At 33.8% G+C, this 27,227-nt stretch overlaps 2 protein-coding genes across 3 annotated transcripts in view; both read left to right on the top strand.

The window, feature by feature from the left end:
- The window catches only part of LOC127711841 (uncharacterized), a 155,165-nt gene that overhangs the window by 91,588 nt on the left and 36,350 nt on the right, over positions 1-27,227 (top strand). The gene's annotated exons all lie outside the window — the stretch shown is intronic.
- Positions 15,967-24,493, top strand: LOC127712407 (tRNA 2-selenouridine synthase-like). Of its 2 annotated transcripts, none has more exons than XM_052218820.1 (3): positions 15,967-16,049; positions 20,006-20,558; positions 23,716-24,493. In XM_052218820.1, the coding sequence occupies exons 2-3, from the start codon at positions 20,033-20,035 to the stop codon at positions 24,321-24,323; spliced, it is 1,134 nt and encodes a 377-aa protein (XP_052074780.1). In that variant the 5' UTR covers positions 15,967-16,049; positions 20,006-20,032; the 3' UTR covers positions 24,324-24,493. The 2 variants fall into 2 exon arrangements, with proteins under 2 accessions (XP_052074780.1, XP_052074790.1); XM_052218830.1 differs by having other exon boundaries at positions 20,003-20,558.

Here is a 27,227-nt window from a genome sequence, read left to right as displayed (position 1 = left end):
ATTAATAAAATTTTTAAAAATAAAAAAGTTTTGAATATTATTTACAGGGCATGCATTATAGTAAAAAATCTTTACATTTACTAAACAATGTTACTTAAAGGTAAAAAATAACGAGTTTTCAGCTTCCTGCCTGCTACATGCTGGAGTTACTACATCTGTCTATGAGCACTACTAGGCGATATAAAATCAACAAAATCATGCATATAAGCTTATATGTCCTAAGCGATCTAATTATGCATAGCCATTATCTATCTGTTATATATATATATATGTGAAGCTACTGGGTATTAAAGCTAACGATAAACATGTACATTTATTCCAACTATAGGTATAGCGCGGCACAACCACACTGACCAGTTATTCTAAAATTTCATGGATTTTCTCAGCATTTAATTTTACGTAAAGGATTGATAGGTTTAGCGCGGAACACCCACACTGACCTAGTTGCTCTGTCCAAAAACCTTTATGATGACTTTAGATTAAAGATAAACGTTGTTTCAGTTGTTTCATTTTACGGAGTTAAAGAAAGCAATTGAAGGTATAGCGCGGAACAGCCATATTAACCTAAATTAAATGAAGATTTGAACATTTAGATTTTCGCAGCATTTAATTCTGTGTAAATGATTGATGTTAGGTTTAGCGCGGAACAACCACACTGACCTAGTTGTACTGTCGAAGAAGCATAAATGATTATTCCTTAGATTGGAGAAAAAAGCCATATTTTATTTTATGAAGTTGAAGATAGTTGTTTAAGGTTTAGCGCGGTACAACCACACTGACCTTATGACAACTAGACATTAAGAGAAGACACTCTTTTTAGATGGAGTCTATAACATAAGTTCCTGCTTAATTCTTCTATTGAATTAAGAAAAAGGTTATCATGAGGGAGAATATTGTTTAGAGCCAGTTGCTGACAATCCAAAATTAGTTGGGCAATACAAGTTCTCTCGTGAAAGTTGGAATTCCAGTTTCCTAGCCCAATTTTACTGATGGTAATTCTTTTGATAACACTTAGAGATTCTCTGCGTATGCCTTCCAGAACGGGACAGCGAGTGAGAAAATGGATGATATCTTCTTCTTCCAGTTGACAAATTGGGCAAGTTGCATCAAGGTTAATATTTGAGAAACGAGCTTTCTGTGATTGAAATATATATGTCCCTGTGCATAGCCTTGCTTTTATTGTTGCTTTCCTGAGTTCGCCAATATTTGGTGGTAGACTATTCCAGATAGTATGAGGTTTTCCAATGTCTAAATTAGGGATACAGAGAAATTTTAGTGTTGTTTTGCTATTGGCGTCCCTTTGAAGATTCACTTTCCAGTAGTTGTTTATTGCTTCTCTTGCCTTGCATTTCCATGATAACTTTGATGGCAATTGATCTTTCAGATAAGTCCATGGAGGAAGATTATACATGTATAAAAGATCTGCTACTCTGTTAAGGAAAGTTAGTTCATGTGTTTGCAGGACATATTGCCTCTCTAGAGCCTTTTTTAGATTCTCGTTATTAGATGAAAAGATGGAGTGGAACAGGCTAAGAACTCTTTTGTGAATTTCTGCCTCTATGGGGAGCGCACCCAAGAGTAAGTATACTGCTGAAATTGCTGTCCGTGAGGGAAGAGCTTGTATTTGTCTCAAAAAATTCACGTGGAAATCTCTTAGCAACTTAATGTCCCCATTATTTAGTGGCAGAACTTCCAGGCTGTAAAGTAGCCTTGGTAGAACGTATACTCTGTATATCATATAAGAAGTTTTAGGGTTTAATCCGTTTGTACCATGTACTCCAACGTTCATAAGAGAATAGGCTGTCCTTCTGGCTAAGCTAATTCTGTCCTGGATGTTTGTTTTATTTTGGTCTTTAATTGCTCTTATGATACCCAGATGTGTACCTTGATTGGCTGATGGCATGTTTTTATCATCGAGTTTGAATTGAACTTCACTCTTCGTTGTTTTTGAGTTACTATATTTATTAATTATAACGCTTTTGGTTGGATGGATCTTGTATCTATGTTTGTCTGAGTATCTTTTAGATGTATCTAGCATAGATTGCATTTCTTCTTCAGTTGATGACAAAAGTATAATATCATCTGCACAGGTTGGACATCCCGTAAAGTTTGTGCCGATGTACTGGCCCATACCATTCTCTTCAAGTTCTGTAAGTAGGTCGTTAATGTACAGTTTGTACAAATGGGTGGATAGAATTCCTCCTTGGCGGACTCCTTGCCCTACAGGGAAGCTGTTACTAAATCCGTTTTTCCATTTAACTTTAGAGGTAAGGTTGTTGTACATATCAAAAATGATTTCCCAAATATCTGGATCAATATTTTGGTCAAATAACTTGTCGAGAAGAATATCATGATGAACAACATCAAATGCCTTTTGTGAGTCCAGAAGTCCAAAAATTAATTTAGATTTTTGATTTTTTGATATAAGTTCCGATTCAGAGACTAGTAGTGCTGCCATTGCTGGTGAGAGGCCACTTGTGAAGCCAAATTGTAATTCTGATTGTTTATCTAATTTCGGAAGTATTCTATTAAGGATAACATGTTCAAAAATTTTTCCAATAATTGACGAGATGGTGATGCCTCTGTAGTTATCAAGTATTTTGTCATCTTTATTTTTCTTGCATACTGCATTAAGAATACCGGTTTTGAATTGGATTGGTACTTTTTTCTCAGCCAAAATTTGATTAAATAGAGAAACAAGATACGGAACAACAACCTCTTTAGCAGATTTGAAGTGTTCAGCAGAAAGCCCATATTCATCGCATGCCTTTCCATTGTTCAGATTTGATATTGCCTCTGAAATTTCGGCGGGGTTGAATTTGTCTGAACTGAAATCAGATAAGCTACAGATTTCTTTTATAATTTCACAGCGGAATTGGCAGTTATTTAGGAAATTTTCATCAAAGTCAGAATCGTCCTTAGGTGTTGCTAAATTTTGAAAATATTTTGCCATTGCCTCCCTTTGTTCTTCTGGATCGGTGAGTTCATGATCATCATATAGTATGGTTGTAGCAAGTTCTTTAGTGCTGTTTGTATTTCTGCGTATTAATCTGTAGAAATTTTTAGAGTTGGGTTCACTTTCCAGTTTTTTATAAAATTCTTTACATTCAGCTGCTCTCTCTTGCCGTAATCTTTTTCTAACATTTCTTTTTGCTTCCTTCAGTTCCAAAAAACAAGTGTCCTCACCTCTCTTTCTTCCATGTAGGTCCCATATCCTGTGTTTCTGCTTACTAATCGTTAGCAACTTTTTTGCATGTTGCGAAACTTTTAGTCTTGGGCCGCGGATTTTCAGAGTTTTTGTCGGAATTGTTTTCCTTGCAGCTTGTTTAATTGCATCTATCAGATTAGTTGTTTGGTCTTCCGTTGTTACTTTTCGATTTTTATTTTGGTCTAAAGATTTTTTCACTGCTTCACTGTAAATTGTTGGTACACATTTTTCCCATTCTGTTTTATGCAGTACCTCGTTGCTGAAATTTGATGATTTTTTTAGTTTTTGCTTGTCAGCTTGAAGTGTTAAAAGAGCCTTGACTGGTACATGGGCTGATAAATTTATTGCATCTTGAGAGAGAGTTTGAATAGAGTGGATAAGGTTGCTATTTGATGACAGGATGTAGTCTATTTTAGACGTAGATTTTCCATTATGATGAAAGAAAGAGTGTAGGTGATCATCAGTATCTAGTTGGTGTAGATCATAGTCTTTGACAAACTCTTTTAATATTCTATCATGTTGGTTTTGTCTTGAATTGAGTAAGGTTCCGTTTAGGTCCATGAACTTGTCATGATCAGATGCAAAATGGCGATCTCGTTAAAGTCTCGTGTGACGCGTGTTTTTAATTGGATTTCGCTGACCACTGTTACAGTTGCCAATCTCTGTGTATATATGTCTCTGCCTATACTTTACTGGTCCAGATTCTTACTACAACCTCAAGAAACAATGTCAATTTGTCAACGTATATTTGTTCCGCCTAACAGAAGTTCCACTGGAAACTTTGTTATAAACAATGCCGGTCATAATATCTGTTCCTGTTAGAACAAATATTCTATACCATTTATTCCGTTAGGAACATTCACTGTAATATTTATTCCAGTTGAAATAATATTCCAGAATATTGTTTCCATTTGGAACTTATATTATGAAGGAACTTCTATTCCGTGACAATTTAAGGCTTTTGTGAACAAAATAATAGGAAAAAAAACCACCAAAGTTGATAAAGCACTCCCGGATGACTATGAAAATAAATGCCTTCAATGCTTTAAGCAACTCCCGTTTAGTTAACAGAACACAAAACTTATCTGAACACAAAACCCAAAGCAGGGGATCTTCATATCAGACACAAAGTGTGATACAATATTGATGAACAATACTGTTAATTGATGAACAATACTGTTAATTGATGAACAAGAATTACTGGTGTACAAGCATGACCAATAATGATTGGCAGTGTCTGCGCGTACCCGCATATGGGTACGAATAGCCAAATTGCCGTTCGTAGGCTACGCGTACCCGCATCTGGTTTTATAATAAAATGGCATCGGATCGGGAATGAAACGTGAAATATATACGGAAATTATCGCAATTAGTGAATAAATTGATTAAAACTACTTAGAAGTTTCATAAATATTTATATATAGGTAAGTGAACAGTTTTTCTCAGTTAATATATATTCTTAAAATGGAAGAGAGTGATATGTGGGGAAGACATTTCAAAGTTATCATGAATTGGAACAATTTGTTCAAAACTATCAGTCGATTAATTTTACAAAATTGTATAAAAGAAACTCGGAGTCAATTGCAGCTGCAGAGAAAAGAAGAACTGGAAACACAAAAATAAAAGAGGAATTAAACATGTTAAAGTTTAACAGAATAATTTTTTCCTGTATTCACGGAGGCAAAAAATTCTCAACAAGTTCGACAGGAAAAAGGCCTTATACATTATTTCTGATAAAACAAAGGCCAATGCCCATAATCTTCTAGAAGCTTCATTAATAAATGAAATATGTCCCAAAACAATCCTATTGGATATTTAAAACATAACTCCTCGCGAGTTGGAGAGTCGATCACGGAGAGGGACTGAATTATTCGGGTTAATTTTTATATAGACACCCAAGCTTTAATTTTAGTCGTTTAAGATGTTTTTAAAATTTCAGTTTCTGTTTTACATTTTACTCAAAGATTATTTTTAAATCTCATATAGGCACTTTTCAAATTCAGTAAAATTTAAGTCTTTAAATATGAATTTACATTTAATAATAGTATTAAATTTTTTTTCATGTTTACAGGTAGTCATGGTAGTCCTATAACATGTATAATATATGCCTTCGCATTATGTATTCACTATTTAAAGTTTTCATGCTGATATTTTCATTTTTTTTTAATGCGGGTGGCACATTGATAATAATAATAAAAAAGGAAAAATAGCAAAATAAGTAAAAAGAAAACAGAAATAGAAAATTGAACTCGGGGGGCATTATTATCAGACTGAGTGTGCATTTAATTTGCAATGTTTTATATTAATAACTAATAAATAAAATTTGAAACTATTATTTTTCATACTCCTCACTTGTTCTACACGAAATCCCCATATTATCGATAATTTCTGTATATATTTCACGTTTCATTCCCGATTCGATGGCATTTTATTATAAAACTGGATGTGGGTACGCGTAGCCTACGAATGGCAATTTGACTATTCGTACCCGCATGCGGGTACGCGCAGACACTGCCATAATGATTCCAATTGGTACGTTGATACTACTGTCTGTTGAAGTAAGGAATTTAATCAACAATAAAAAACATAGAAAATGCCACCTAAATATATGCAAAACCATGGAACAAACACCTTTTAAACGGACGAAGTTTGTGAATTCTCCAGGAATACCGTCTCTCTGTTTGTAACACTGTATGACAATTAGCAAAGACCATGTGGTGAAGGAACTATCTCTGAATGTGAAGCTAAATGTGAATGTAAATGAAACACTGTTAGTTTTTCTAAAATTCTTTAAGAGGAACTTATTGACTCTTATTGGAAAACCCCTATACAACAAAACAGTAAATTCAAACACGATGAAGACAGCAACACAAATATGGAGATATTATAACATTCCGGGACACGATAATTAACAAATAAAGTGATCTGAAATGGCCAATAATAAATTTAAAAAAAACATTGATTGATGATCATTGATTATTTTTTTAAGCAAAATAGTCTTTTAAATAACTTGGTGTCCGTCTTTGTCGTGTCCCGGAAGACTGTGTTATCCCCATAACTGCGTTGATGTTTTCCGGGCATCCTAGCTGTTCGTCTCCACTGCTGTTTTTGTCCTGGGGTTTTCCAATAAGTTCCTCGTAAAGAAGTTCAGATATACTGAATTCAGATATAGTTCCTTCACCACATGGTCTATGCTAATTGTCATACAGTTAATAGTTTTACAAATAAAGGGGTTTCCTGGAGAATTTACAAACATATCCCCACGTACATCGTCCGATCCAACAGGTGTTTCTATAGTGGTTTTGAATATAATTAAGTCGCATATCCTTCTTTCTTTTTTGTTGATTAGATTCCACTTCAACAGACAGAAGTTACAATGTTCCAGTTGGAAACATTATATTTGATGCTTGTTCACCAATTTCTTTTTCATCAATCAACAATTTTTCAAAGTCAATTGTATCAACACTTTGTGTCTCTTTCAGATATCGGCATACAATGAAAGTGTTCCCGCTTTGAATTTGGTGTTCTGTTGTCTAACAGAGAGTTGTTTTACGCTTTTCAGATATTTCTTTCTATAATTATCCAAGAGTGTTCTATCAGATAGAACACCCTTGGATAATTATAGGAAGAAATATCTGAAAAGCGTAAATATCAGCTTGAGTGATTTTGATTTCTTTGATTATTGGCATTTTCACAACTGCCTTAACATGCACCAATCCTTCAGGGCGTTCGTAGTAACAACCTGGATTCGTGAACTATAGATATGGCAAAGATGTGGGTTTTTCATAAGTTCTGTACATACTGAAGAGAAAGAAACAGCAAATTCAAAAATGTAGATCTTTATATATAATATGCTGTATTCGACTCCATGACTGGGGACACCACCTATCAGACACATCATGACCATTCATGCATTTTCACCATTTTTTTTTTCATTTTTTTTGTGAGTTTTTCCCACATCCAACATTATGGTCATATCCCACTTCCTTCTTTTATTTCCTTCTTTTTCCCAGATCCCACATTTTTTTACCCCCTATATCCCAAATCCCAAAAGTGTGTCACCCTCCTCTATTATACTAGTGATATACTAGTGATCACTAGTATAATAGTCCCAGATTTTACTAATATGTTATGTCCCAGATTATATTAATACTTAATGTCCCAAGTAAAAAGCCTGAAACTTTAGGCATTTTCAAAAAGGAATATCAGATTCAGGCTTTTATATCTTGACTTTTTTTCAGGCATTTTACAAAATGCCTGAAATTCTTCTATAGACTGAAATGTAAACAAACACTGAGCAATTGTATTATATGTCTCTGTTAAAAGTATTGAACAATTGAGCAGAAAAACCTCGTTGGCAAAAGTGAATGTCATATTGGTCAGTACACATGAAGATTAATCATGTACTTGTTTAAATTTACTTAACAGATCGTTCGCATATCAAACATGTTTAGATTGGTACCTGCCTGACCATATTTTGCGGGTAACAATAGTTTAAACATATTTTATTTGCATAAACACAAATTGGATGAGACACAAGTCAAACAGACTTATGAAGTCTTCTCCATAGCGGGTAACAATAATTGAAGGTAACAATAAAAATGATATTATTGTTGCCTGCAATTTCCATATGAAGTCGTGTCCCTGTCCGGAATTTTTTTTCGGCAATTAGTAAACAATAATTATTTTTTATTGTTACTTTTTGCGGGTAATCGCAGCCATAGTCAAAAGTAAAACCCTGACGGGTTAAAATGTGCATAGGAAACATTCAACACATGAATTCAGTTCTAAACGAGTCAAGTAAATAATGAAATAAGTATATAGATTACCGACCAATTTGGACCTCCGGATTTAACCCACAACAGAGACATATATACATACGCATCTATCCCGTCAGACTTGAAAGAAAGGATACAACAGATACAGCTAAGTCTGCCTCATATCTTGACTTACATCTATAAATTGACAATGATGGTCGGTTGAAAACAAAACTTTACGACAAAACAGATGATTTCAGCTTCCCAATTGTGAACTTTCCATTTCTATGTAGCAACATTCCAGCAGCGCCTGCATACATAAGCTGCGATTGGATCATATAGTAACACGTGTTTAATCCTGATCAACACTATCACAGACATTTAAAAACATATAAAAACATATAAGTATGAAATTTAAAAAAAAAATCCAAAATATATGCCTATATATATCTTATAACAAGACAAAATCCATTTTTTCATAACAAGGAAATTCATTCTTTTGATACATTAATATTGCTATTGAATTCATATATAAGCTGAATTCATATATAAGTTGAATTCACATATTTGGCAGCAAACGTACACGATTTTTACGATTTTTTTAAAGGGGGAATGGGGGAATGGAATGGGAAAGCCTGCATTTTTTCAATAAAAAAAGAATCAAGCCTGTTTATTTTAAATTTATATTACCCCCCCCCCCCTTTTCCGTTTTTTCCTCAATAAAAATCAAATGTTAGCTTGCTTACCTCTGAAATCTTTTTTATACATAACTTACTTGCGACGTTGCATTTTAAAAAGTCTCAAATGTTTACAACATTCATCTTTTACTTGAAATGGTTCTTTTTTATAAAATTATTAGATTCTTAATTTTTTTAGAAAATAACTCTCGGCTGAAGGGAAGTGAAGAAAAAATTGTGTTTAAACTGTAACTTACATTAACTGGTATATGGCTATTCAAGTTTCTAAAATGTTTAGTTTTGATACCTCTTCTAAATGCAAAATGTACTACTTCTTTCTTGAAACGTCATGCAAGTCAGATACAAAACAAAGGTAACAAAGAAACAGGCCGGAAACAATATATACATAGGTAATGTAATATGTGTAATACAATCATTGGCAAGCGTGCTGTATCAGCCACCCGTGATGATATCGATATCAGCACGGTTGCAAAGGCTTTATCAAACCCCTAATCTGTATGACGTCATGTCAAACCTATAATCTGTATGACGTCATTTCAAACCTCCTTACCTGTATGACGTCATGTCACACAAAAAACATCTACGTGAGGTATATACATATGTATAAAATAAAGTGTATATGATATGGCTTTTTCAATATCACACACCGTATCAACCCTCAACCAATATAATCCCTCGAGCAGAGCTCTTGGGATTATATTGGTGTCTCGGGTTGATACGGATGTGATATTGAAAAAGCCATATGATATTCTCTATTTATCTAACCAATTAATCAGTGTGAACTTAGATTTATTAATGCATCGTTGAACATGATAAAATGGTTATCTAAACTCACTTACAATACCTTCTAATTAAAAAAAAGGCTTTAATTTTGAAAAGACATCAACAGAATAGTTTAAGTAAGAGATACAATGGATAAGCATTGATTCATGGAAAACCAACCATTCGTCCTCCGGGATCATGGTTTCTTTTTCAATAATTAACGCTTATTCATTGTATCTATAATACATATCTCCCAGTTGATACGATATTCCAGGGCTTGTATTTCCTATCATGATTTCCTTGATAGAGGGTTGCTGCTCACAAGGAAGCTATTAAACCAAGAGTTCCAAGTGGTGAAGTTGAAATCATTCCTTCGTAAATTTACGGAAGCCATCACGAGTTGGTTGACCGTTATGGAATATCCGTTTCACAGATGATAGCGGATATGTTCCAAATGTCGTAACTACAATCCCGCCCCATATTCCTCGGATGTGACCTACCGAATAAGACTTATTATCGGGTGTGTACTAACATGAGCAACACGACGGGTGCCAAATGTGCAGCAAGATCTGCTTACCCTTCCGGAGCACCTGAGATCACCCCCAGTTTTTGATGGGGTTCGTGTTGCTCATGCAGTCTTTAATTTTTTATGTTGTGTTTTGTATACTATTGATTGTCTGTTTGTCTGTTGGTCTTTTTTTCTTTTTTAGCCATGGCGTTGTCGGTTTATTTTAGACTTATGAGTTTGAATGTCCACTTTGGTATCTTTCGCCTCTCTTTTACTGTATCGTGCTTGTCAATTTTATCTTGAATAAATATATATATTATTTCACTGTATGTACATTTTGGATAGCTTAATCAATATTTGATTTGTTGAGACTATCCCACGTGACATTGAACAAAACTTCATATATTCCCCTTTGAACATCGGGACTTCCTCGTGCGACCGTATACGCGCGGTTAACGTAGGCTAACGTTTTGAATGTTTAAGGATGTACTTAGGTGAAATTGGAAGAATCTAAAATTTGAAATTGGTACTATAAGTCAGACGAGCATTAGTTAAGGTACAAAATAAGCTACAAATATTGATAGGTTATGGAACTCCTTTTTGAGATATTTGATTTTTTTTTAAATGGCGGGAAAAGGCTGATTCGGACTTTTACCTTGTAGGCCCTATTTAGCATTGGCATTATTTAGGTCTCAGATCCGGTAAGAAAAATATCTAGAATCTGCTTAAATTTTGGTAATGACCTTTTTATGAGCTATTAAAGTCTTCTATGAAAAGAAAGGTGAGTGTTATGGGGCAAAATACTTTACCCTGTATCTTAGGAAAAAACCCAAGGTAGCCCAAGGTGTCCGAACATCTGACAAAAATTCCCAAACCTCACCTGAGTACATCCTTAAATGGCTTTAGTAAAGTTATTATCGTGTTCAAAATTATTTCAGACGTTAAAATAAAAAATAATATATAATTAACTTTTGATCAGTATTGTCAGAGACATATAATATATGTATTATATGTCTCTGGTAGTCAGGCGCGTAGCAACCCGTACGCAAAAATGCAGTTGCGTACACATCGAAAATTTTACAAAAATAAAATTATGGTAAATCTAGTAAGAATAAAACTAAAGTAATAGATTAAATTAAAAACTATCTTACAAACATGTTACATACTATACTACTGTTAATAATCACTTTGTAGCTATATTCCGTTCCTGAAATTACGTTTTATTTACGGAACCAGCATCATGATTATGTTGCTGATGCAAACAATATAAATGGTCCTCGAGGTGTCAGAAAACAATTCTATGCCTCCTTACCAAGTCCTGACATCTTTTCTGAAGATTTCAAAATAACTGACGAAATAAAATATGTCGTTCTAAAGAGACCATGGACAACGGTTCATTCCCATGATTTTCATGTGAGGTATGTATAGTCTTAATTACATACGTCGTCCGTGATAACAGATTTTTTTAAACAGTCCAGTCTGACTTAAGTTTAACGGGGTTGATAAAGGGTAATTTTCGTGCATAGTGCTTGCCGTTTTTTTTGTTTTTTGTTTTTTATTTTTATTTAAATTGACGATCATCGTGTTTTGACTTTTTTTTTTATTTTTTACGTTCGGTTGTGCAAGACGGGTGCCTCGTTCAAAGTGTTTCCCCAACTTAATTATACGTGCTTCGAGATTAAAAGTGCTTATTTTCCATGCTTCGAGATTTAAAGTGCTTGTATTCCATGCTTGGTAAAATTAAAAGACTATCGTTTAGGGAGTTAATAAAAAGAAATCGGAAATAATTTGATGATTTTCCTTATAGATTTGATTCATATGTCGGGACTTAAAACGTATATATTATATACTTGCCAGTTAGAGGTTTCCAACCTATGATATACGTTCATTATAGTACTTTTTTATCAACGTTCATGGACGAAATTATTTCACGTTCACCGTCTAATTGTTATTCCTTCTTTGTATTTAACGTTTTTTCCGTGCAAGTACCACCCTTTACCACCCCTTTTAACCTAAACTAACTAGCAACGAATATTCTTTTAATTTAATTTAATTAAGCTCAACCCACTACACATTAGAAAATCCAAATTCATAAGCCAACAGTACTTGTTTGTTTTTCTCTAATTAATATTTTTTTTTTTTCAATTTTTTTTTTCAAAAGTTGACTTGTTACTCATGAAAATAAGATTTCGGCGAGGTCATTTTAATTCCCAGGAAATTGCGAGAATGCAGGTGCAGGATTTTGCACCTTTTACCCAGAAATTGCCCCAAATCCCTGCCGTTTGACTTCCTCCTTCGGCATTGAGTACACATCATATTGGCCTAGCTACGCCCCTGGTAGTCTCTGGTATTGTTTATCAATGTTTATGTCGTGTTCAGTTATACAAACGGATGCGGGACAACTCGGCCCGGAAACCACTCGGACCGAGTCAAATCGGACCGACTAATGAGTCTAAATACAACTGGACATCAGCAAAAAATCATAAATTTATTAAGCTGTGAAGACAATCAGGTCCTTAATGCTGTTGGAAAATTTATTCAAGTCAATATGAGTTAGATGTATTTATTTCTCATATAAATACATTATATACTATAAAACACTGAGGGCTTTTTTACAGTCTAATTGTGTATTTAAATTCTATGTATCTATGCTAATCAATGTTCTTTTTCCTTATACATGTATTCTCTATATGCCCCTTGTGGGCCCTTAATTGGTAATCAAGGATTTGTATAGTGAGATAATAAAATATATCTTATCTCTTATCTTATCTTATCCGGCTTATGGCGTACGAAAACATAGTGCATGTCTCTGGTATAACTGTGAATTCAAATTTCAAGTTGACTTATCTTAATCAGAGACATATATACGTCTCTGTCTTTATCAATTTATTATAAAACTGACCGTATATCGCCTTGTTTATGACGTTGACAATGCGTTTCCGTAGTGTTTTATTTATGACGTCAATAAACAATACAGGTTCGCGGAAATTATACGTCGTCCGCTTCAAATAAAAAAAAAATATTGTTTTTACCCTAAATATTTCATTTGGAATAGTTATAGGAGTTGCAGTATATAAAGAATAACATACATTGTCTCGAAATATAGATTTTATTTGTACTCGGCTCAAAACAGGAAAGCCCTTGAAATGCTCGGCAAAGCCTCGCTTTCTATATCTGTTTCTAAGCCTTGTACAAATAATATTTATATTTCGAGACAATGTATGGTTATTCTATATGCATAATAGTCCCAGGTATAATAGTTCCAGATAACATGTTATATTTTACATCAAAGTATACTTCAATGTAGATTCTTATTTCTTCCAAGGATTTGTATAGTATATAAAATCCTTGTTTCTACCTCATCATGGATCATCATGGTGATTCTATATTTTTCTCATACAGCTTTCAAATAACAGAAATAAATATGAGGGTGGCAAAGGGTTATTTTCGTGCAACGTTTTCGGCCTTTTTATTTCACATGTTTTCGTGTTTTGACGTTTTATTTCTCGTTTTCTCGTGTTTGGTTCGATGTGCGTGCTTCGTGTTTCCCCTTATTTATTTTCCGTGTTTCGTGTCGGTACTCTTAATTTCTCGTGCTTGTCCCGCATTTGATTAAAAAGGAATTTGTACGTTACCGAAGATTGTACAGAAAAATCCGATGTCATTTCCCAGACGTTCACGCGAAGATCACAGATGATGAAACAAGGAATCCATTAGATGACGAAAATAACCATGATTTAGCATCCAAATACGAACCTGACTCTGAGTAAGAATCCGACGAGGATGAAGCCAGAGACATATTGTATTATATGTCTCTGATGAAGCTATGCCAGTTACTGAAACTGACCTTCTCAATAGCAGACCCGATTGTCTTTCATTCATGCTTGGTTTTCGGTGTAGGCCTTGAAGTGGAAGATGCATAAGGGTCTCCTCAAAATTTGAGTTGAATTTGAGGATTGATAGGATTATTGTTACCTTGTAAGGCTTGTTAAAACGTTGAAAACTTCCAATTGGCTCTGATCAAGTTTTGTGCTAACTTTTGCTCAGTACATGGTCCCATCGTACATATTTCGGCCAACTATGAGCGCACAAAATAATACCCCAAGATATGCAATCAGGAAATGCTTAGTGGCTTCTTCCGAATATGCGAAGCAGGTACCATCGCGAGAATTAACGTTTATGTGTATTTATATGTGTTATAATACCACTTAAGAAAATCGAATGGAAAAGACTAGTAGGAATAAAGATCAAGGAATACTGGAAAAATGAATGTCACTATGAAAAAATGGAAAAAACATCACTTAAATACATAGAGATACAGAACAATCCATTAAATGAAGCACACAATATATGGAAAAGCGTAAAAAACAATAGTAAAGATGTAAAGGCAGGAGAAATAAAAGCAAGAATAAGTACTCAAATGTACATATTACAAGCCAAAAGAGCTAAGTTCGATCCGAAAGTTAACCCGATATGTACAATCTGTGAACAGGAAAATGAAGATCTGGAACATTTTATTCTACGCTGCAAAGAATTGGAGCAAATAAGATCTAAATATTGCTCAAAAATAGAACAGACAATGGATGAAATCGATACCTCAACATACAAGAAGATCATACAAGAAGGGAATTTACTGCAGCTCATAATGGACTGTACTAGCAAGGACATAAACTGTTACTCAACTGTGTATGAAAACATTGAAACTCTGGCTAGAAATATGTGCTACGAGATGCACATGCTGCGCACAAAAAGGATTAAAAACTTGAACACAAGTACAGTATAAGTAAACTTTTTTAAAATAAAATAGTTCCCTACTTTACCATCTTACTATTTTATGACGTATTAGGACCTAAATTAAATAAAAAAAAATTGCAAAGTTTTAAGATATCCAGTTACCTTTAAAGAATAATGATAAGATCCGAAATAAGGTAACTTTAAACTGTGAAGGTAAACTTATGTATATATGATGAATTGTTCTAAACCCCAACCCTTTTACATAAGTCCTATAAAATAACCTTCTCATTATAAATTCTGATGTACGTATAGCACCTTTAACTAACAACTATAAGAAAGTTTTAATTTAAGACCACTTAAATTCTAAATTCTTATTTGTAAATATATCCAGTTCTTACTTAACTTATTCTTACACTTCAGCACATTATGAATATTATTTTTAAAATTTTATGATGACAATCCTATGAATTAGTTATAATATTAATTTCTAGTTATTATTATTGCCTAAATTCAGTCATCTGTACAAAATTAAATGCTTCCTTATGTTCTAAGGTGTATATAGTTGCTACAATTACCCTATGGGTAGTGCTCCACAATTAATGGAGGAATATACAAGAAACTGAACTGAACTGAATACCTTCTGAAACTTGTGTAATCTAATAGAATAGAATATAGAATAGAATATTTTTATTTCCCAAATCACAGGGCCCATAAAGGGCATAAAATCAGATACAATTGATTTACATAATTGGTAACAACAACAATAATAGTCACTTGAAAATATATATTTAGTAGAACTTGATGTATATTGTTACCATTCTACTTTTGCAATTCTATTGTATATGTATGGTATGTAAAAAAGTCCATCAAATTACAATGAATAATATTTTTTTTCAATCAGATGCAACTAGCGGACGCTAAAAGGTGATCGCAGGGTCTTCATGTCCATTAATAATGACTGCATGATCTTCCAGAACGGCTGAGTAATAACTTCTAGTACTTTTTCCCTTAATATTTACGATTCTATTTCTCGTGCTTTGTTTTTCCCGTGCTTCGTTTTTCCCGATTTTCATTTTCTGTGCGTTTCTGCGATTTTTATTTCACGTGTTTCCGTGTTCAGACCCCCCCCCCTCCCTTTACCACCCTAAAATATCTACGGAGCCATTCAATTTCTATATACACGTCTCTCCATAGACGGTCCGATTTGTCTTTTTCGTCATTTGTATACTCAAAATCGGCGTCAAAACTTTATAAGAGATTACTCTTCAGACACAGCCTAACATTGATCGTTACTCTTCCTCTACCACATGATCCCCTGAATTTGCAACACACTTTCAAAGATGTTCAACTTATAAAACATCAATAGTTTCAGGGTTTATATTGTACGATTTCACACTTCAAAAAAGCTTCCTTTTTCTTATGATGTTTCAGTAGGTCTTTGATACCTGGGATATAATAGTATAATAGTCCCAGTTGACACAGACCCAAAGAGGTGAACTAGTCCAGTCATCAACTAGATTTTTGCTTAATCGATTTTGGGATTCTGAGTCCGGAGCTGCACTCAGAATTCCAAAAAATAATTTTTGCTGAGTGCAGCAGCTTCTCCATTATTAACTTCAACGGTGCAAGATTCTGTGAAGATTTTCTGGAGAGGAGTGGGGTCCCGCAAGGAAGTTGTAATTAAAAAAGTGCATAAGAAATTACTATATACATCCTTGATCTTGATAAAATTAACAATTTTGATAACTTAGTTACTTCTCCACCATATGGCTACTTGCATTAACCGCAGGTAATAGGGTCATGGACCTTCCCCCCTTTTTTGGGCCCCAATGTAAGACTTAGTATATTTTTTTTTCATATAAATTTATAATTTTCTAAAATTTTTAGACTTATTACAAGTCTCATAAACCCTAAACTAGTTTGTCATTCTCTGGTCATTATTTCATAGAGGCAAGGATTTGTATACAAATCCTTGATAGAGGGGACAAAATATAGATAATCATGAATTTTTTTTGTCCTTAAGGGGACACTTTTTCATAAGTTAATATTTTGCTTTACAATTACTGAATGTGGCTTAGTTAGATTTTATATTAATTAAAAGCATTCTGATAGCCAATGCACAAGCAGCTTAGAATACCTTTGCAGGGCCACAGCACAATGGAGGCAAATTCCTGACTTAAAACAGCAATCGAAAGTTTTAAATAACTCATAATAATTAATTGTTATAAAAATAAGGAGTTGGGTATGATTGCCAGGCAAGAAACCAAAGGAAAAGGATGCAAGAAATTTAAGGTCACAGTACAGCCTTCAACAATGAACCAAAATGATATCAATCAAGTATGTTAAGCTATAAAAGGCCCTTACATGATAAAATGTGAAACAATTTGAAAGAGATTATGCTAAAAACAATAAACAAAAAAACAAATATGGCAGATGGCAATCAAAGTTAACCACTGAATTAAAGACTCTTGACATGGGACAGACAAAAAGAATGTGGCAGGTTAAACCAGTTTGTGAGTGCTTATAACCCTTCTTCTAACCTGGGACAGTTGTGAAACAGCACAGCATAAGAACAAACTGTAGAAATCAATTTAAAAAGGTTTGACTTAGTACAACATGAACAACAACAACAAAAACTTACGAAAAGAACAAATACCCACAAAGTACCAATTAGTAAGTGCTTACAGCTACTTAAAGCTAGTTCAAGACAAATGTCCTTGTTTTCCAAGACTACAATACCAATCAGTACACATGATTGCATAAATTTGATTTAGTGTAAAGGTGTTATAAAAAGTATGAGAAAAGCATGACCTTGTGCAATGCCAAAATATAAGTATCGACTGATTTACACCAAAGAGTATGCAGACATTTACTAATTTCATTTCAACTGCTTACTTCCTTTTCTCGATTTTGTTACAGTTGTTATGAAAATATATCAAATTGATGTTGAAACCAAAGTTACTAATGTTAAAATTATGAAAAATGTTTGCTTAAGCATAATCAATTACCGGTATGTTTTATCAAATAATTCTTGTAAGCCATAGATTGGATATTTTCACATGGCCTGGGCTGTTATATTATAATTTTATCCTGAGAGTTAGCTAGGCCAGGTGAAAATAATAACAAATCTAGGGCTTTCATGAATTATTTCTAAAATGGCAAATACAGTGATTTAAAAACCTGAAGTGTGTAAGGGTGTTCTATTTAGCCCCTGTAAGATAAATGTAAGAATTGCAAAAAAAAATATATGGCTTCTCTATAATATCTTTTACAAGAGTGTTTAATCCTTATAATTCTCAACCCCAACATCTGCAATTTTTTATTTACATTTTTTTCCGTTGGCTGCTATTTACCGTCAAATCCACAGTTGACATGTTGTAACTAAGGAGTTAGCTGACTTGCTGAAATCCATAAATGTGCGAATAATGCACTAGAACAGAAAATGAAATAACACCTACCTTAAAACTCCATTTTTATGCAGTATTATCCAAATTTGGAGCGTTCAAGTAACATTGGATTTTTAATACGACCGCAAAAAAATTTTGCGGTTGAATATTGGTATGACGTTGGCGTCGTCGTCGTTCGAAGACACATTGGTTTTCACACTCTAACTTTAGTTTAAGTGAATGGATCTCTATGAAATTTTACCATAAGGTTCAATACCACAAAAGGAAGGTGGGGATTGATTTTGGGGGTTATGGTACCAACAGTTAAGGAATTGGGGGCCAAAAATAAGCATTTTTGTAACTTCCAGACATAACTTGTGTGTTAGTGTATGGATCTCTCTGACATTGTACCACAAGGTTCCATATCACATAGGGAATGCTGGGATTGATTTTGGGGGTAATTGCCTCCAAATTTTAGGAATTAGGGGCCAAAAAGGGGCAAAAAACAAGCATTTTTCTAGTTTCATGACAATAACTTGTGTGTAAGTGTATGGATCTCTCTGACATTGTACCACAAGGTTCCATATCACAAAGGGAATGCTGGGATTGATTTTGGGGGTAATTGCCTCCAAATTTTAGGAATTAGGGGCCAAAAAGGGACAAAAACAAGCATTTTTCTAGTTTAATGACAATAACTTGTGTGTAAGTGTATATATTTATGAAATTGTACTAAAAGGTTCCATATCACAAAGGGAAAGCTGGAATTGAGTTTGGGGGTAATTGCCCAAAACATTTAGGAATAAGGGGCCAAAAATAAGCATTTTTCTAGTTTCCAGACAATAACTTGTGTTCAAGTGTATGGATCTCTCTAATTTGCACTGCAAGGTACCATACCACAAAGGGAAGGCTGGGATTGATTTTGGGGGTAATTTCCTCAAAAATTTAGGAATTAGGGGCCAAAAGGGGCAAAAAAACAAGCATTTTTCTACTTTAAGGACAATAACTTGTGTGTAAGTGTATTGATCTTTATGAAATTGTACTACAAGGTTCCATATCACAAAGGGAAAGCTGGGTTTGAGTTTGGGGGTAATTGCCCTAAACGTTTAGGAATTTTGGGCCAAAAAGGGGCCAAAAAACAAGCATTTTTCTAGTTTCCAGACAATAACTTGTGTTCAAGTGTATGGATCTCTCTGAAATTGTACTGCAAGGTACCATACCACAAAGGGAAGGTAAAAAAATTTGGGGGAGGGATTTTTTTTTCCTTTTTTTTCTTTAAAATTTTCCATTTTAAATTGGTTATTTCTGATTTATATATAAAAGCAAATAATAATGATATGGTTTGAATAGGTAAATTAAAAAATTTTAAGTTCTTAGACCACATTCATTCTGTGTCAAATATTTAATTACAATCCAAATTCAGTGCTGTATCAAGCTTGAATGTTGTGTCCATACTTGCCCCAACTGTTCAGGGTTCCACCTCTGCAGTCGTATCAAGCTGCGCCCCAGCCAAGCATTTTATCTGAATTATATTAAATTTTAATTTTATACATTTTTTAGAATTTGCTTTTGAAATCCAGTGCTTAACGCGCCTACAACGAAAGTAGCAGAATGCAAGACATGGGGTGCACTGTTTATAGACATGTATACACATGTTCAAATTGTTTTTTATTTGTACTTATTGTTTTTGTTTCAAATAATTTCTAATACATATTGTATACCATATGCTACTTGTAGGCCTACTTATTACAAATAAAGTCTTCTTCTTTCAATTGATATTTTCATCTTTTTTTACATAAACAAGATATCTGAAACAAGCTTCTGTCTGTCCTTCCGTCGGTCCCAAAAGTATTTTCACATATTTTAAGCAAGCTTCAGCGGGGGCATTCGTGTCCTCAGACACATTTGTCTCCTTTATTTTTACATAACTTTTAATTGCTCAATTTTTTCAGCAGGTAATTCCTTGTGATAAATAAAGAAAAATGAGCCTCAGAAGATTTATTGGTACATATACATGTAACAACAGAGTATTCAGCAATAGAAATTTACAGACCCTTACGACTGTAAAAAAGGCCAGCAAGGTAACAGTTACAACAGATCCCTACCACCCAGAGGCAACAGATGTTATTGATGTAAGAACTCCAGATGAATTTAAACTAGATCATATACCAAATGCTATCAATCTTCCAGTGTTGAATAACTCACAAAGAGACGAAGTTGGAAAATTATATTCAACTGATCAGTTTAGAGCTAGAAAAGTTGGAGCTAAATTAGTAGTTTCCAATATATGTGACATTTTAGATGCACATGTTTCAGATAAAGACAAAGATTACAAACCCTTAGTTTATTGTTGGCGTGGAGGACAAAGGTCAAGGTCACTTGCCACCATTTTGTCAGAGATAGGCTTTGATGTCTTTTTACTTGAAGGAGGCTACAAGACATATAGGAATAGAGTGAGAGAAGATTTGAAAATACTTCCTGATAAATTTACGTACAGAGTTATAACAGGTAAACACATATTTCAAGAAATATACAACAAAAGGTAACTTTTTTACTGTTGATGTATAAATACACAATCACATACCATTTTGAAACTTAACTATACATTTGTCATTTCGGGGCCTTTAATAGCTGACTATGCGGTATGGGCTTTGCTCATTGTTTAAGGCCGTACAGGGACCTATAGTTGTTAATTTCTGTGTCATTTGGTCTCTTTTAGAGAGTTGTCTCATTGGCAATCGTACCACATCTTCTTTTTTATATATAAGATTTATAGATAATTAGAATTTAAATGAATCACAAGGTCATGTTTTTTTGCTGACTGTTAATGACGTCTTTACACTAAATCCATTGGATGTTGGATGTGTACTGATTGATATTTTAGTCTTAGATACATGATTTTTTTTATTAGTTGTTATTGGCTTTGAACTAGCTTTCAGTAACTTCGAGTACTATCAGATCTGTACTTAGTGTCCTTTTTGTTGTTAGGGATGAGGGATGGATAAATACCCTGCCACATCAGATCTGTGTTTTTGTTTGATTGTTCTGCTCTGTATTGATCTGATGAGTTAAGCCTTTTTCAACTGATTTTTGTCTCGCCTTGACGGAGTCAAAAAGCGAGACATAGGTATGCTGTTTCCGGTGTCGGCGGCGTCAACAATGTATTAGTTTGTGATTAGGTCTAGTTCATGGTGAACCACTAGCGGTAGGTCAAGTTGTATTAGCATTGGCACATCTCATTACCATGGAGATTATTTGGCCCCGCCCCCTCAGTCAAGGTCTATTGACTTTGAAACTTTGCTTAGTTTACATGTATTAGCTTGTGATTAGGTCAGTTTATGGGGAATCACTAGTGGTAGGTCAATGATATTTGGTATGCAGTTGTATTAACATTGGCACATCTCATTACCATGGAGATTATTTAGCCCTGCCCCCTCAGTCAAGGTCTATTGACTTTGAAACTTTGCTTTGTTTACATGTATTAGTTTGTGATTAGGTCAGTTTATTGGGAACCACTAGTGGTAGGTCAATGATATTTGGTATGCAGTTGTATAAGAATTGGCATATCTCATTTCCATGGAGATTATTTGGCCCTGCCCATTCATTCATGGTCTATTGACTTTGAAACTTTTGCTTAGTTTTCATGTATTAGTTTGTGATTAGGTCAGTTTAAGGGTAACTGTTAGTGGTAGGTCAATGATAATTGGTATGCAGTTGTATAAGCATTAGCACATCTCATTTCCATGGAGAATATTTGGTCCTTACCCCTCAGTCATGGTCTATTGACTTTGAAACTTTTGCTTAGTTTACATGTATTGGTTTGTGATTAGGTCAGTTTAAGATGAACCACTAATGTTAAGTCAATGATATTCGGTATGCAAATGTATTGGCATTTGCAAGTTTCATTTCCATGGAGATTATATAACCCCACCCCCTAATTATGGTTCATTGACTTTGAAACTTTTACATAGTTTACAAGTTAATGTTTGTGTTTAGGTTTGTTTAAAGGGAACGACTTATGAAAAGTCAATGATATTTGGTTTGCAGTTGTATTAGCATTGGCACATCTCATTTCCATGGAGATTGTTTAGCCCTGTACCTTCAGTCATGGTTCATTGACTTTGAATATTTGCATAACTTGCATGTTAAAGTATTGCTATTTTAATTTCAACATTTGCATTATCAAAATAACAAAAAGGCAAGACATATCTCTGTGTTAACAGTTTATTATAGTTTGTCTTATGTTGTGCTGTTTCACCACAGTCCCAGGTTAGAGGGAGCCTTGAGTTCTCACAAACATGTTTAACCCCGCCACATTCTTTATGTGCCTGTCCCAAGTCAGGAGCCTGTAGTTCAGTGGTTGTCGTTTGTTCATGTCGGTCATATTTGTTTTTTGGAAATTGTTTTGTTATAAATTTGGCCGTTAGTTTTCTCAATTGAATTGTTTCATATTTTTTATGTTGGGGCCTTTTATAGCCGACTAAATGGTATGGGTTTTTCTCATTGTTGAAGGCTGTACTGTTGCCTATAATTGCTTACATCCACTTCATTTGAACTTTGGTGGATAGTTGTCTCATTGGCAATCATACCTCATCTCCTTATTTTTATACTCATACAAGTGGGATATTTTGCTTGATGTAGAACCTGTTTCAATCCACTTCTTTCATTTCTAAGACCCTGTAACAGGTCCAGAACATGAAAATCATCAATGTTCAAATGTCCATTTTTCTTTCAATTCAACCTATAATTTGGGGGGTTTCACTAGGCAAAGCATAAAGCATTAATTTTCATTTCTGCCCCTAGCAATAGTATTGTGTGGAAAACCCTAAAATGGCCAACAATCATATCGCAAAGAAAAAGTCAGGTACACTTTTTTTACGTTCAGGCATGTTTGAGTTGACTGTTTTGTCCTGAAAATCTATAATACAAAAATATTTGATATATCATTGCACTTTAGATTCCATCTTTTTTATATGTACTAAAGCTATATGTTGATATAGTAACATTTAAAATTGGCAGTACGAAAAAATGAAATATATGGGTCAAGTGAAATACCTTTCTAATGAGTCATTACTGTAGAGTAGGTGTGTTTAAATAACAAAAACAAGCTTTGTGCTACTACAAATACTGTTGAAATTTAACATGTATTTCGTACTGGTATTTTTTTGTTGGTTTACCATTCATTAATTAAAATTTATGTATATTTAATAATTTTATTCATGAAATGTACTTAAGGAAAAAAAGTAATATTACACACACACTGTGTGTGTTATCTAGGTCAGAATAGGATAATAAGTACTAAACCTCTGGAAATTTCAAGTCTGACCTACAAAATCTTAGTGTTTTATTGAACTTTCGAAAATTCTCCTTGACAACCAATCAGACAATAACATATGCTTAATACATATCTGGTAAATTTGTCTTTCAAAATACCACTTTCATATAGGATCCGAATGATGCCAGTGAATAAATTCATCGGTTTTCAAGAGGGAAATTGACAGTGCATCATCACTACAATGGCTTCCATTTTCATGATTGGAAAAATGATGTGGTATAATGGGGAGAGACTTCTGACTGATATCATCTGCAAACCTGACGCAAGGAATTTATTTGATGTCTTAATATGCATAAACCTACGTTATTTTCATCATATTTTACATTTCAGGTCTTACAGGTTCAGGAAAAACTCATATACTATGCAAGTTGGCTGAACATGGACAACAAGTATTAGACTTGGAGGGACTGGCTAAACATAAAGGATCAATGTTAGGTCAGTATCCAAATGAAGATCAACCATCACAAAAATATTTTACATCTTTATTAGTGGAGAAGTTGATGTCTTTTGATCCATCAAAAACTGTATATATGGAATCTGAAAGCAGACGTATAGGTAAATGTTTCATACCTGAAGTGCTGTTCAGTCATCTGTGTCATGCACAAAGAATCTGTGTACATTTACCAATGGAGGAGAGAGTAAAACATATAATTAGAGATTACCCATACATGGTAGAAGATGTGGAAACTCTGCATAAGATTTTAGAATACTTGAAAAGATTCTGTGGAACTAAAAATGTAGAAACATGGAAAATGTTGGTAGACAAGCAGGATTGGGAAGCTTTTGTGAAATGTCTATTACAACATCATTACGACCCAACTTATACTAAATCACAGACAAAAAATCAGTTGACAGAAGACGTTATTGATATAGAATTATGTAACTTGTCTGAAGAATCTTTACAATCATTGGTTAATAATATAATCACTGTCAAATAGAGGTTTAAATATATGTGTTTAGAAACTTACAGCATTAAATATATGTGTTTAGAAACTTACAGCATTAAGATATTCATATAATTCATACTTCCTAAAAACAACAAAACATTTGTTTATTGTAAGCTTTTGCTAGCTTTTAGACTTTTGCTCATAAAAAGTTTATATCTATACATGGTAACTTATTCAATTGATGGTTGCTGCTTGCTTAAATTCTAGAGGCAAAAATTTCATGCATATTCAGGGCATATTGAATTTAAAGTTTACGGTAGAAAAAGAAGTAGAGTTAGTTGTCTCATTGGCACTCATACCACATCTTCTTATATCTATTTAGTGTACATGAGAGATTTATCCCATGATTTGAAATATAAAACCTTTAAAGTAACTTTATTGTTTATCTTGAGATATGTTAGAAGGGTGTCAGCAATGAGCTGAAGACTTCATACTTTAAAAGATCAAGACATTTTTATCCTGTTTTTTTTGTGACAGATAAATTATAATATACTTATATAATACGTATATATATATATATAAAGTATAGTATTCAATTTTTCCAAGTTTAAATGTAATTTTACACAAAGATCTACAAAGGATAGGAACACTTTAAAAATTTCTAATCAATCTGTCAATGTCCAGAATTTCTTTTAGAATGTGCAAGTTGTAAATATTAATCGGGTCAGGAATGCAACACAAGAGCAAAAAGTCAGATGTCACACAGAAGTTTTAAAATTCAGATTGATTTAGCAGTAAGATTTATGTATTTTTTTTTTGTGACAAATGTCTCTGCAAGTATACATAAGGTTTTTATTTTATTGTCACACCTGTGTCAAATTTGTCAGAATGTGAGACATAGGTATTCTTATACAGAAGCTGTGTTAGCTCATTGCATAAAGGTTCATATATAGAAGTTAGAAAGGCTGGATAATCCATATCTGGTATACAGATGCCTTATGGTCTGAGGTTTCTGCCTGACATACATCGATTGTCCTTGACCTCATTTTCATGGTTTAGTGATCAAATATAAAGTGTGAGGTGTACATGTACAGTCATCTAACCTTGCCCTCGATTTTATGGTCAGTTATTCAGGTTAAGTTTTGGTGATTATGTATGTTTATCAGACACTAAATGCAATAGGTCAACTGTAATTAGTATAGAATGATTGTAAGGTGTACATTATTTTTATATATCAATGTGATAAGGTTCATCTGCCCTTGACTTCATTTTTATGGTTCTTTTGTCAACATTATATTTTTTGTGAGTAGTTCTGTTTCTCAGATACTATAAAAGGTCAACTTCCAATCTGTCTGACTGGTTTTGCCTGACCTTGATCTCATTTTCATGGTTTTTTGGTCAATGTGAAGTTTTTGTTTTCAGGTGTGTTTTTCATATACTATAAGTAATAGGTCAATAATATGAGATGAATAAAACAAGCCTATTGTGGTACACGCGAGCTATTGCTTTCACATGATGTCAGTTTTATGTCATCTGTGTAAAATTTTCAAAAGTCTTCTCTGAAACCACTGATTTTTTTTTTGGCAATTATTTTCAAACCTATAATAGATTGAAATTAAAGAACCTTAGTGAGCGCGCTCACATACCCCACGTCCCCACATTGTCATTGGAGGAATAAAATAAGTGTAAGAAAAAAAAACTGTATCAGAAAAAAAAATTGAATCATAATTTCCTGTTGATATGCACATCTATGTAGTATGTCCTTATTATCTGAAAAGGTTTCATGAAATTCTGTTGTGCAGTTTGAGAGGAGTTGCGATGACAAAAGGTTGCAGTAGTATATTGGGCAAATAAGTTCAAAGGGGCGTAACTCCATGAAAAAAAATTGAATTGTAATTTCCTGTCAATATGCACATCTACGTAGTATGTCCTTATTATCTGAAAAGGTTTCATGAAATTCTGTTGTGAGGTTTGAGAGGAGTTGCGATGACAAAAGGTTGCAGTAGTATATTGGGCAAATAAGTTCAAAGGGGCGTAACTCCATGAAAAAAAATTGAATCGTAATTTCCTGTCGATATGCACATCTACCTAGTATGTCCTTATTATCTGAAAAGGTTTCATGAAATTCTGTTGTATGGTTTGAGAGGAGTTGCGATGACAAAAGGTTGCAGTAGTATATTGGGCAAATAAGTTCAAAGGTGCGTAACTCCTGGGAAAAAAATTGAATCGTAATTTCCTGTCGATATGCACATCTACGTAGTATGTCCTTATTATCTGAAAAGGTTTCATGAAATTCTGATGTGTGGTTTTAGATGAGTTGCGATGACAAACTGTTGCAGTAGTACATTAAAGTAAATAAGTTCAAAGGGGCGTAACTCCTAGAAAAAGAATTGAATCGTAATTTCCTGTCGATATGCACAACTACATAGTATGTCCTTATTATCTAAAAAGGTTTCGTGAAATTCTGTTGTGTGGTTTGAGAGGAGTTGTGATGACAAGAAACAGGACTGACGGACTGATTGACTGACGGATGGGTCAAAAACATTATACCCTCCGCAACTCGTTGCGTGGGGTATAATAAAAACTTTTAATTGCAAAATTGACCAGCAAGACAAGATCTACAAATAACTAATCATGGCTGAAGTCGTAATTGGAGTGAGTAGACTCCTTAATTTATATATAGGACAGATTGCCCTCAAATGACGATTTTTATCCAGTTTTGTAATTTTGGCCATAATCTTGAATACTTCAATAAATAGAGAGAACATAAAAACAACAAAAATGATCAGCTAGAGAAGATCTACAAACTATTCAAATATGTACAATATCTTAAGCTGACTCCTTATACCTATCATCTCTGAAACTACTGAGCCAAATTTAACCAAACTTAAATTAGCCAGGAAAGCTAAAACCAAAAGATATCCAGAGGTAAACACGCATGAAGATACAATGTGA

Source organism: Mytilus californianus, unplaced genomic scaffold (genome assembly GCF_021869535.1).
Source record: "Mytilus californianus isolate M0D057914Y unplaced genomic scaffold, xbMytCali1.0.p SCAF_1, whole genome shotgun sequence".
Classification (NCBI taxonomy): domain Eukaryota; kingdom Metazoa; phylum Mollusca; class Bivalvia; order Mytilida; family Mytilidae; genus Mytilus; species Mytilus californianus.
This window is presented reverse-complemented; position numbering and strand designations above follow the sequence as displayed.

What these genes read in the sequence shown, in the direction of transcription:
- LOC127712407 (XM_052218820.1), top strand. Translation starts at nt 20,033, where the DNA reads ATGAGCCTCAGAAGATTTATTGGTACATATACATGTAACAACAGAGTA. An exon ending in TACGTACAGAGTTATAACAG is followed by an intron (nt 20,559 to 23,715) that starts GTAAACACATAT and finishes TTTACATTTCAG; the next exon opens with GTCTTACAGGTTCAGGAAAA.